General features: G+C 44.5%; 1 protein-coding gene across 1 annotated transcript in view; it reads left to right on the top strand.

Annotated features, from left to right (window-relative positions):
- Nucleotides 1-13230, top strand: part of frya (furry homolog a (Drosophila)) — a 56440-nt gene that overhangs the window by 25966 nt on the left and 17244 nt on the right. Inside the window, 20 exon segments of the mRNA XM_061681072.1 lie at nt 216-370; nt 692-791; nt 879-1050; nt 1427-1686; nt 2638-2784; nt 2979-3150; nt 3216-3303; nt 3642-3724; nt 5451-5601; nt 6121-6224; nt 6802-6824; nt 6826-6988; nt 8136-8325; nt 8444-8559; nt 8655-8842; nt 9368-9462; nt 9714-10306; nt 11546-11643; nt 11983-12153; nt 12232-12372. Coding sequence (XP_061537056.1) covers nt 216-370; nt 692-791; nt 879-1050; nt 1427-1686; nt 2638-2784; nt 2979-3150; nt 3216-3303; nt 3642-3724; nt 5451-5601; nt 6121-6224; nt 6802-6824; nt 6826-6988; nt 8136-8325; nt 8444-8559; nt 8655-8842; nt 9368-9462; nt 9714-10306; nt 11546-11643; nt 11983-12153; nt 12232-12372 — 3210 coding nt within the window.

The following is a 13230-nucleotide window of genomic DNA, read 5'->3' as shown; positions in this document are numbered from 1 at the left end:
AATCCGACTTTATTTTCACAATATTCAACCTTTTTCTTTTTGATTTGGTTATCATAACATACCAATGTTTTTTTCCCCCCTGAAAACTGTCTATGGCATTTATTTGTGTTTAATTGGTGTGAGGGTCTCCCCTGCACCCAAAAGGATTTGAAACCCCCTAATTGAACTTCAGCTGATGCTGCGGTTGCGTTAGTAGCTGTCTCCTCTCGACTCAGGTGCACCAGCTGGGATGCGAAGTGGTCATCCTGCTCCTGGAGCTCAACGCCGACCAGGTCAACCTCTTCAACTGGGCTGTGGATCGCTGCTACACGGGCCCCTATCAGCTTGCCTCAGGTTGCTTCAAAGCCATTGCGACGGTGTGCGGCAGCAGGTACGAGGAAACCCACTTGCGTAACGTTGTTATTAAAAGCGACCACCTGTATAGACCTTTTCATCGTGACGTCACACTTCCGAGTGGCAATGGACTCCGACAGTAAAGGGTAAACTCGTAAACAATGCCTTACCTTCCCCGATCCTGTACACTAATTGAAAAGTGTAATTTGACAGCAATGGTGTGGAAGTGCTGCCTCCACGAGTGAAAACAATCCGTATTTTGACTGCCACATGCTTTTTTTCTTCTCACTTAGGGCTCGTTGTCTTCTTTTAAACATGCACATTTCAGTTTATCCTTTTCCTTTTTGGTCACTTGCAGAAACTACCCAAGCGATTTGGTAACGCTGCTCAATCTGGTCCTCTTCAAGGCGTCAGACTCCAACAGAGAGATTTATGAGATCTCTATGCAACTGATGCAAGTGAGATAAAAACACACGGGCTTCCACAAAACTTCCTTCGTTGAAGATTTGTGTGACGCACGCGCTCTCCCGTTTGTTTTGGAGCAGATTCTCGAGGCGAGGCTCTTTGTGTTCTCCAAGAAGATTGTCGGGCAGAAGCCCAACAGCATCCTTTACGGCACTCACGCTCCGTTGCCGCCTCTCTACAGCGTCTCCCTCCCTCAGCTCTCCAGCCAGCTGGCCACGATGTACCCCGAACTCACGCTCCCTCTTTTTTCAGGTGCCGGAGAAATGCTATTTCCATGCGCGCCTGTGTGTTTGTGTGCTACAGATGGTTAACTGCTGTAATACTTAAGACACTTGGAATAAATTGTAAAATGTATTCACATTTACATATATATTTAACATTTACTTTATTAAATACTTATTTAAGCATGCATTATTATTAAAATAAACCGTATTACATATTTTACTAACATATTTTAACTTCGTATTTTTGTTACCTCATCTACATATGACCTTGCCATTTCGGTCCAATTTGAAGTATCAATTGTGGCCCTCGAGCATCCAAGTTTGCCCCCCCCCCGCGCCACATGCTGCTTGCTCTGATGGCAGTGTGATGTTCTCCTGAGGATTTATTTATGTGCTCGCTCTAGAGGTTAGCCAGAGGTTCCCCGCCACCCACCCCAACGGGAGGCAGATCATGCTGACCTATCTCCTACCCTGGCTCAGCAACATAGAGCTGGCAGATAGTGGCCTGCTGCTCCCGGCCTTCTCGCTGTCTTCCTTCGACTACGACTCCTCTATACGGGGGCGTACCGCCTTCTCTGCCCAGCAGCATCTGAAAGGAACCGGCTGGGGCTCCCTGCAAGCCACGTCTATGGTGCTCAACAACCTCATGTACATGACTGCCAAGGTAAATTCATCTTGTGTGCGTGTGTCATAACAAGCTAAGAAAACAGACTCCCCATTTATCACGAGTGGATACATTCCTGACCCAACTGCAATACCTGAAAACCTGTGATATGGAGAGACCATATAAAAACAGATAAATAGGATAGATAGATAGATAGATAGGGGGTTGGTAAAGATGGGTGTAGTTGGGTAAAGGTAGGTAGGTAAATAAAGGTTGGTACTAGGTATTGTGGGTAAAGAAAGGTTGGTAGGTAAAGGAAGGTAGAATTAGTTTGGTAGGCGTGGGATAGGTTATTAAAGGAAGGTAGATCTGGGGTTCCACAGGGTTCAACTTTAGGGCTGCTGCTTTTCTCTTTGTATTTTCCCCAGTTTCATCCTGAGAGAGTAAAATAGACACTTCAAAGAAAACCCAATTAAACATTGTACTTTATATTTAAACATCAAAATGTTGAACCAAAACCTATAATTTCATCTAACGAACGATCACAGAAAGACCACAGACTATTATTGGAGATTCGTTCGTCTTGCTCTTAATTACGCTGCATCTCTTCCAGTAGAACTCAGTGCTACCTGGCGTGTTGTGGCACAACGTGTCACTACACTGAAGATACACTACACAACTCTAAATTCGGACTTGTCTGTGAACTGTGAAAATGCAAAAAGAAACGATCACCTGAAACTGAAATACCGTGTGGGCGCAATGATGAACCAGGATACACTGCTGGGACACTGTACCACTATCCTGGATATTATGCTAAAACTCAATGAAAAGGGGGTGCAAACGATTTAAAAAAAAAAAATAAGAACACCTCTCCAGCAATTGACAGAACATTAAACACAAACAAAAATCAAACAAACCCAAACATAAACTCCTTGGCTGAGGTATTTAGGACTGAAATGACAATGTTTTGTTTCGTTTTTGTTTTTGTTTTGTTTAATTGCCTTTGGCCAGTATGGAGATGACTTACCAGGATCCGAAATGGAAAATGCCTGGAATGCATTGGTGTGCAATGAAAAGTGGAGCCACAACCTGCGAACCACGCTGCAGTTTCTCATCAGTCTGTGCGGCGTCAGCAGCGACACCGCCCTCCTGCCATTCGTAAGACAAATCCTACAACCTCTTAGCCTATGTAGCCATCTTTCTTGCAAGTTCTGAAAACTTTTGAATTTGATTAGAACATTTTCTAAGCATGGAGAAGTCTAGAAAATGGAAACTATTGAAGATATATTAAAAACCCTGCTTTTATCTCAGTATGTTGTTCTCTATGATAATATTGCCTTTTGTGTGCTAAGATCAAGAAGGTGGTGATCTATCTGTGTCGAAACAACACCATGCAAACCATGGAAGAGTTGATACTGGAGTTGCAGCAGACGGACCCGGTCAACCCCGTGGTGCAGCACTGCGACAACCCGCCATTTTATCGCTTCACCGCCACAAGCAAGGCCGTCGCCACGGCGGCGTCAGGTACTTCCGGGCGTGCGACCGACAAAGCGCCTGAAAATATGTTCACGTTTGGACTCTCTCCCCAGGAACCACATCAAGCAGTAATACTGTGGTGGCAGGCCAGGAGGGCTTCCCAGATGCAGACGATAGCAAAGCACAGGACAAGGAGGAGAGGTGAAATCAGAAATGATCAAATTTGGTCAGCTTATGGATATCTGCATGTACAAAGGATAACCACTGAGGATGAGGATGATCTTTTAGTGTTATCTGCCGATCTGACTTTAGCTGACTTTGATCAAAAGGCAAATGCGAAAGACAAATGCTACAATCGGCCCGATTATCGTCGTGTGTACTCCAGATAACAAGATATCCGCTATGATCATCTTTTAGAGACTTCGGAAAATTTGGTCTCCGCTGCCGTTGATCTGAAGACAAGAGACATGCTCAAATTTTGGGACATTTGTCCCGATTATCGATATGCGAGCGAGTAACTGTTGTCTCTCCATCTTCAGGATCAGCCATGTGAGGCAAGCTCACCACCGTCTGGAATCTCGCCACAGCAACAGCTCGGGAGGATCGTACGACGAAGATAAGAGTGAGTGCGTTGCGGTGCCTCTCGCCATCCTCAATCATTTTGCCACGGTCTGGTGAGAGTGTGCCTAGAGGGTAAAAAGATGGCGACGGGCGTGGTGTCATTAATAATGCATGAGCGCGGCGCATGCAGTGTGTCCAGGGGCTCTCTGCAAATGCTTCTCTGAGAACTGGCACTGACAGAAAAGCAATCTGTTCAGCCCATGGCCTTTCTCATTGGCTCAAACGCAGGTTTGTTACACCCTTCTGGTTGGAATTCACGCCAACAAGTTGTCCTTAAATGGCCCTTTTTTTAAAGTGGCAACCTCAAAAGTTCTCTTTCTCTAATTTTGCACCCTTGCCAAGTATAATAGAGGGTGCTGCTTTGTTAGTCAGTGGTATTATGCCAAGAGTATGAATGGCGGAGTCCCGTCTGCCGCTTCCACTGGCTCCAATTCAGCACCTTGCGCCATGATTGCATGGAACTAACTGGAAAGGGCGAGTAAACGTGTTTGGTTTTATTTGCGGTGGGCTCACTACGAGACACACTAGAACGACGTCATTTCTCCCAGCCGAAAACAAAAACAATACAAATATAACATTTTGAGGACAAGCGTAGGTGTGAATGTGAGTGCGAATGGTTGTTTGTTTATGCGCGCCCTGCGACTGGCTGGCGGCCAGTTCAAGGGCGTACCCCGCCTCTTGCCCGAAGTCAGCTGGGATGGGCGCCAGCACGCCCGCGACCCTACTGAGGATAAGCGGTACAGGAAATGGATGGATGGATATATGAACAAACGTACAGACCAAACAAACACATTGAAATGTGCATATGTAAATGATTAATACAATAGAGGTCAATATCACTTCATTATTTATAGTGGGGCGGCACAGTGGCTAAGTAGTTAGCACATCAATTTGGAATTTTTGTGATCCCAGAAGGGGGGAAAAAAGGTCAGCAAAACTCGTTTTGAATAATGTCATTGTCATTTGCTTTTTCTATAAGTGAATAATGAAAAAAAACATTCGACTCAGAAATCGTATTTTTTTTTTTGTAACATAAAATCTGAAATTTGATCATAAGGCGTAACTGCTAACTAACAAAAAGAAGGACAAAACAATTACAAACAAGGCGAAGTTCGGCTTTGGCAGAGTTCTGAGACGTTCGAGCTCCGTGTTAAATTGGCTACGTGACAAGTGGCCGTCAACTTTGTGGAATTTATAAAAAACATCCACTCAAACTCCTCTAAAATCCTCCGTAACAAATGAATTCAGGGGGGAAAAAACTACTGATTAGTGAAGTAAATAAGCTTTTCTACTGCCCACATTGTTCTCACGATTAATGTTCCATTTGCGTTATTTCAGTCAAGTTTTTTACGGCAAGTAAAACATTACGGTAATTTTGAGGCGTCGACTTGGAGAACGCCTTGGAATTCCGGCCTGTACCGACTTATTGGTGAATATTTTGAACTGAGAGTTCAGCCAGGCTATCGAAGGGGTTGCCCAATCAGCAGACGAAACGATAGGGTGAAGGAGATCTGTTGAGAAATAATGACGTTATATTGTTTTAGTCCAGGCAGCACTTTGGACGGCTGCTTAGAAAATCTGCCTCACAGTTCAAATCCGGCCTCGCTTGTGTGGCGTTTGCATGTTCTTCCCGCGCCTGCGTGGGTTTCCCTCGGGTCTAGTCTAATTTGAAGGCATCGTCTATCTATTCATCCATCCATCCAGCAAATGACAATTTGAATGTTCAGGTGAACCTTCGCCCCCTTACGCCGACTGGCTGATGGTCGTCATGGAAAGCAACCATCCCCATCCTCTACCCATGCCTCTCAACGGCGGCTGCTGGGCTCCTCTGGTGGACTTCCTGCCCGAGACCCTCACCCCGAGAGGTCCGCTGCACAGGTGTGCGCTCTAATCCAGCGATGGCCAACATTGCCTTATCATCGGAGATCATCAGGGTTGGCACAGACGGGAAATGATTCACTTTCACCTAATTGGTCAGAAAATTAGGATCAGTATTGATTTACTACAAACAAAGTTGATCACTTTATAATACCAGTTTATTTATGTATTTTCTCGTTTATGGTTTTTATTCACTACAGTGCTATTTTTTTCCCCAGTTCATTTCAATGGGGAAAATTAATGAAAGTAAATTCAGTTATGAGCTTGGTTATGGAATGATTTTCGAATGTAAACTATGTCAATGAAGTTGGGGAAACATTGCTCTACTTCTACAGCAATACATAAAAGTGCTTTTGGGTGATTTTATTTCCTTGGGAACACTTACTCTTAAGATGATCTTTGACTTCACAAAACACTCGATTCAGCGCATAGCGAGGTCGAGATTAAAGTTCCTGCGGTGTCCCTGAAATAAAATCATGCAAGTTAGCCGAATGAACCGCTTCCCCCCCCCCCCCCTAGGTGTAATATAGGAGTCATATTCATGACAGAGATGGTGGTGGACCACAGCGTGAGGGAGGACTGGGCCTTGCACCTCCCGCTACTGCTGCACGCCTTATTTCTCGGTAAGTTAATGCTATAATTTGTCGTCTTCTCAAAAGCCCGACTATGTGATTATTATAACTTGTGTGATATAGGCCGTATTTTGAATTTGTGCGTAAGTTGTCCTCTGGTTTTCTGTGTGTGTCAAATGGAGGTCAGTGAAAGGAGACCATCCATTTTCGATATCCACTAATCTACATTTAGAATTTGCGGCTAAAATGGAGCCTATCCCACCTGACTTTAGGCAAGCCCTGGACTGGTTGCCAGCCAATCCCAGGGCACATACAGACAAAATAGCATAAACAATGACATTCCTTCATTTATGAGTGCCCTAACTTATTTTTGTTATGTCACAAGCAGTCGCTAGGCCGTTATTTTACTTTGTGTTGCGTACCAAAATTTACGTTACGAGCGAGCTTAAGCTACGCCGCCAATTAAATACGGTTGTGTAATGCGGGCGAGGAGAGCCACGGCTGCAGATGCACTTTCAGCTATTGTTGGAATGGGAAAAAACATTCCATGAAAAAATCTGCAATATAACGGGGGGAATCACGAGTAGTTGAGTTCACAAATGACAAACACCCTTCGCGTCATCCTCAGGGATGGACCACTACCGTCCGGAAGGTATTCGAGCACAGCAAGCGTCTCCTCCTCCACCTGCTCATCGCGCTGTCCTGCCGCCACAACTTCCAGGCCATCGCCTCGGTTCTGCTGCAAACACGCCAGCTCAACGGAACCAAAACCCTCACTTGCCAGCCCGCCCGACAGCCCGAGTGTACGACATCAGGTAAAAAAAAAAAAAAAAAGCAGACGTCAGCATTGGAAACGAACGTCAAGAAGGGGAATGGCTTACATTCCTGTCAGGATGAGTGAAGTCTCTTATCAGGGGAGAACATATTTGGAGTTTGTTCCAAAACCAATATGAAGACTTCAAAGGTCTTGATTAAAGCATTCCATGTGGCTATTTTTACCCGCTTGCCCCAAGTGGAGCCATCTGTTAGAGCTCCAGTGTGCTGCTTTGGCTTCGCCGTTCCCCACGCGGTCAAGTTTTTTTTTTCCAGAGGTGACCGAAGCACTCACACGCTGTTCTTATATCGTGAAGCAGATAAGTGAACGAAAGGTTAAAATGGTGAAGTAAGAGTGAAATCCGGCCCATATGCTCTATAAAGCCCACGCTTTTCAAAAATACCGCTGGCCATAAAAAAATTACGAGATGTCCGCCCCGAAATGTTGTGTCCTTTATAGCTTGAAATTCGTCCATTTTGAGCCCCATAAATGTATGCATATAAAAAATGGCTATTGTGGATACTTTGGTAACAAGTACATGTCTTTATCTTGAGATACAGCATATAGGTACTTTTACAGACTTGTGAGAGGGGAAAAGAATTGGTTTATGAGCCAGAAGTTTAAAAGTATCATTTTAATTTTTGTTTGTCTATCTATAAGTGTATTGAAGTTGAGTATACATATAGCTATTGCGGAGTTTTTGGTGCCAAAAGCACATCTGTAGCTATTATCGTTCTTGAAATACAGCATCTGCATAGCTAGTGGTTTTTGCCTGGCACAAGACACGACGTGTTCGCTTCAAGTCATTCTTGGAGCCGACAACCACAAACAATTCTTGAAAATAAAAGGCCATGGACGGGGAATATGTTGCGCCGCTCAATCTTTAAAATTGAATGCTCTCACGTTCCTCCTCCATGTTGCTGCTGTCTCTGTTTTTCTTCCAGATGAAATCCCCAAGATCTCAATCCATTAATTTCTCAAGTGTTTACGTTGCTAAAAGTAGTTTGATACAAAAACACAGCACGATAGCAAGTAATGACATCATTACCCGGCTTGTCGTTCCGTCCCAGCACATATAAAGCATATATGTACTGCATGTGTGGTTTGACAGACGCTATCAGCTCGCCATTTCCTCTGTTGTGCCCCAGGAGGTTTGGACTTTCTGAGGGAGTGTCAGGCGTCTCCCGTGCCGGATTCCGGCCTGAGTTCCTCCTCCACGTCATCCAGTCTGAGTCTGGGCGGGAGCACCGGCAACCTGCCTGAGATCTCTGACGAGCTGGCGGCGCCCGAAAACGCTGACGAGAAGACCAGCAAGCTCATTGAGTTTTTAACCACCAGGTACCACTGATAACCATGAGCTACACATCAAGAAGTCGAGCTGAGAATGTTCTTTCAACACGGCAGACCACATAGCCTAAAACATACAAACATGTAATGTGTTGTGTTTTGTACATAGAGCATGTGGACCCCTGTGGTGCCACGAAGACATCTCACCCAAGAATCACGTTTCAAAAAGTACCGTCCAGCTGACAAACCTTCTGCGGCATGTGGTGTCCGTGTTTAAAGAAACCGGTAAGCCTTCCATTTGGAACCGCACTCCCATCCCCAGCTAATATGACTGATTACTTTTCTAATATCATTTATGATGTATTCCGCCCCGCCTATAGACGCCCACCTGGAGCAGCAGCTGAGTGACGTGGCGTTGCACACGGCTCTGTGCAGCTCCTCGCGTCACTACGCCGGACGCTCCTTCCAGGTCTTTCGAGGGCTGCGCCAGCCCGTTTACGCGCACGCCGTCTCCGATTTGCTCTCCAGGCTGGTGGAGGTCGTCGGGGAGCACGGAGAGGAGGTGCAGGTTCGTGTGTGCATGAAACAGAAAACAAAAGACCATTAAACACCAAAATGTTCAACATATCAAACATATTATTTTGCCTAGTAAAAGTCTGCGAGCTTAATGTTAACATACAGTATCATGCCACCAAAGATAGGCTGACGGAAATTCGCGTAGATGTTAGCGAAGTTATCAACCTTCAAACAACTGCTACTGTAACACACAGAGCAGCAACACATACAACAAAAGAAATGTATATTTAAACACCAAAATGTTCAATCAGATTGAACAGATTGTGCGTGCAAAAGATGAACAGCGATATATCGGGGCCGGGCTTTACTCTTTTTCAGGGAGTAGCTAAAGATAGGTTTCACACACAAACACACACACACACACACACACACACACACACACAGAAACATCAATATGGTAAGTGAATTTGTGAAGCGTGAACTGCGAATACTGTATATGCTTGGTTACTGTAGGGGGGGAAAAAAATCAACCAAATACATCGTTTCTGCCTCTAACATCTCACTTTTCCTCTTGCAGGGTTATGTGATGGAAGTCTTACTCACGCTGGAATCTGTGGTGGACAACTTGGCCGAGTGCCTCAAGAACAACAACCTCATGGCCATCTTGACCAGGTTTGTTCCCTCCCGACGTCTTCTAGGAAGGTACACCAGTCACGAAAAGTTAGAGCTATGCGGCTCTTCATGGGACCTTTCACGAAGAACCCAAAATGCACTAGAACCTTTATCGGAGGGTTTAATTTGACCTGATTAGTCCACCTATGTCATGTTTCCGAACTTTTCAAAAGACTAATATCCCAAACCTTTTTTTGTGATTATTAGACCTATAGTTTGGGTTAGTAACGCGACATGGGGTTTCATTCCAGAGCGTCTTCTCCGGATCTCCTCACCACGTTGAAGCTGATGTCCAACAGGAAGAGCACAGGCCGAATCAACCGCCGCCGAGAAGAGCACAGCCGGCATCAGAGGAGCTCCTCCGTGCCCAAGAAGTTTGGCGAGGCCGACAGGTGCTCGGACAGGTGGTCGGATCCGCCTCGCAGCGCCACCCTGGACCGCATCCAAGCGTGCGAGCAGCAGCTCACTTCGGGCAAAAACCGCAGCCCGTCCACCTCCAAGGACAACATCTCGGACCCGGCCAACGTCAACCACCCCAGCAACCTGCTGGCCACCGTCTTCTGGGTGGCCGTGTCGCTGATGGAGTCCGACTTTGAGTTCGAGTACCAGATGTCGCTGAGGCTGCTCGACAAGTTGCTGGTTCACGTGTCGCTGGACAAGCGGGAGAACCGCGACAGGCTGGAGAAGCTGCAGGGGCAGCTGAAGTGGAGCAGCTTCACGGGGCTCCAGCAGCTGCTGCTCAAGGGATTCACGTCCGGGGCCACCACCGACCTCACGCTGAAGCTCTTCTGGCAGCTCACGCCTGTTTCGCGAGTGTCTGTGGTGGACACCTCCCAAGCCATCGGTACGTTCCATGGATCGATCTTTTGGTTTTTGAGCAATTATTTATTTATTTTTTTATGGGTTCTTACAGTAGAGTGTTTCCTCGCCTTATCGTGGTTCACCTATGACGGATTCAGTGCTTTACTCTTTTTTTTTTTCATTTTCATATTGTGCATAATTCGCCACATCACGTGATTTTGAGTGTATGCTGCAATTTTTTTGGGTGGTAAAAAAAACATTTCTGTGCATACAACATTAAAACTGTAAAAAATAAATAAAGAAAATCACTATCACATATTACAAGGAATAAAATGTACATTGTATGCAGTACTACTGTGCATTACTGTATGTTTTAAGAGTTTAAAATGTGTTTCATAGTATATAAAGTGTTTACAAGCGTATGGTAGAGGTTAGTGGGGAAGATATAATAAGATATGTAAGATATAAGAAGAGGCTGAGGAGGTGCATACAGTTTTAAAATATGTATAAATAATAATGAAAAAAAAATGTAGTCGCTACTTCACCGATTTCAACGGTTGCGGCGGTGGTCGAGGAACCAAACCCTTGCGATAAAAAAGTGATTACTGTACAGTATACTGTAAAAAAAAAAAAAAAAAAAAAATGTACCACTGTGCAGTGGTACATTTTTTTTTTTACTGTACAGTGGTACATTTTCATTTTCTTACAATTGATGAGTTTTTCCAATTACGAGCCGTCAATTACTTTGCGTTGTGTTGCGAACCAAAATTTGAGTTACGTGCGACTTTCAAATAGGCCGCCACTCGGGTGACGTGAAAAAAAAAAAATGGAGCAGTTAAGTTTCTCTAAGCTGCCAAGGCACTCTGAGCCGTTTATTGTTGAATTCCTTTCAATGGGGAAGAATTATTCACTATTATAGTATAAGATAATTACATAGTACAATATACTGTAGTGTGAAGAAAACTGAGTTACAAGCTCGATCGTGCAATGAAACGCTAAACTTTTAAGTCAACGTGCCACTGTACTGACTTACTGACTATAATGCCCTCACATGTGGGAAAGGACAGCCACATTTGTCGATATGTTTAAAAAGTGTGTTTTAATGTGTTGAAATATGTTTAAAGGCATGTGGGAGGGGTAAAACTAAATGTGAAGAGGTTTGTTTTTGTTTTTATATACGCTCTTTCTATTTTGCGGATTTTCAGATTTTGCGGGTGGGTCTGGATCGTCTCCCCCGCAGTAAACAGCTGTATACTAAAAAGTTTTTTTTCTTCTCCATTAGGTTTCCCCTTGAACGTCCTTTGCCTGCTCCCACATCTTGTGCAGAATTTCGATGGCCCTACACACTTCTGTCAGGATGTCGCCGAGAGAATAGCTCAGGTTTTGTTTCTCTGTCATTTTCATGTGGAATTGAATCATTACGTACATTTGTTAATTTTGCTCCATTTAAGCAGTGTAATGTTAAAACTGTACATATTCTAACAGTGGCTTAAACATTATTTTCAAGCTAGTATAAATATCTATTGTTTACCTTCCATATACCATTTTCTTTTAAATGCAGTTCAGTTGTATTTAACCTTTAAGTACAACGCATTTGCATTTCATCTGTGAGAACGGTTTGTTTTTGAACATTTCTGTAGGTACAATTTTTAAGTAACTTTCATGAGCAACACAACGACATATTTCGTTCCTGGTAACACACGTGTCGTATGTCTTTAGGTGTGCCTGGACGAGAAGAACGACAAGCTCTCCAACCTGGCCCACGTCATGACTCTTTATAAGACGCGCTCCTACACCCGCAACTGCTTCTCGTGGGTCAACGTGGTGTGCCGGTACCTCCACGAGGCCTTTTCGGACATCACGCTCAGCCTGGTCACGTACATGGCGGAGGTCTGGGAATCAGCTTGTTGTTTAAGTTGACTGAAGTTGCTTCTTCTTCTTTAAAATTGTCGCATTGTGGTGTCACAGCTGTTGGAGAAAGGTCTGCCCAGTATGCAGCAGACCATTTTACAAATCATCTACAGTCTCCTGAGTCACATGGACCTGAGTGGGATTCAAGCCAAACCTTTCAACATGGAGGTGCTCAAGACCATTGAGAAATTTGCCCAGGTGATGCATTTACTAGTATGGTTAATTAAATCCTCACAGGACAAGGAACATATTAACCATTAGTCCGGCGAGGCTCTTTGTGGGTGTGGATATGGACAAGATATCGTAAGTTGTAAGCATGCAATTAGATAAGATAAGAATTTAACATTCAAAAGGAAGTAAAGCCGTACACACATACTTTTTTTTTTTTTTTTTTAAACATCTTAACTTTAATGCATTCTAATGCAGCCCTATGGGGGGCACAAGCCAGTGCAAACTGTAGGCCGGTCCCAAGCCCGGATAAATGCAGAGGGTTGCGTCAGGAAGGGCATCCGGCTTAAAACCTTGCCAAACAAATATGAGCGTTCATCCAAAGAATTCCATACCGGATCGGTCGTGGCCCGGGTTAACAACGTCCGCCACCGGCGCCGTCAACCTGCGGGGCGCCGTTGGAAATTCAGCTACTGTGGGTCGAAGTCGAAGAAGAGGTGGAAAGCGGGTTCTTCGGCAGAAAGAGAAGAGGAAAACACAGAGCCTAGAACTGAATGTGGGGACTTTGAATGTTGGGAAATCAACATTCAAAGGGAAATCTCGGGAGTTGGTTGACATGATGATGAGGAGAAAGGTTGATATATTGTGTGTCCAGGAGACCAGGTGGAAAGGCAGTAAGGCTAGAAGTTTAGGGGCAGGGTTTAAATTATTTTACCATGGTGTAGATGGGAAGAGAAATGGAGTCAGGGTTATTTTAAAAGAAGAGTTGGCTAAGAATATTTTGGAGGTGAAAAGAGTATCAGATGATGAGGCTGAAATTTGAAATTAAGGGTGTTATGTGTAATGTGATTAGTGGCTATGCCCCACAGGTAGGATGTGACCTAGAGG

This window comes from Phycodurus eques, chromosome 7 (genome assembly GCF_024500275.1).
Source record: "Phycodurus eques isolate BA_2022a chromosome 7, UOR_Pequ_1.1, whole genome shotgun sequence".
NCBI classification, from domain to species: Eukaryota; Metazoa; Chordata; class Actinopteri; order Syngnathiformes; family Syngnathidae; genus Phycodurus; species Phycodurus eques.
This window is presented reverse-complemented; position numbering and strand designations above follow the sequence as displayed.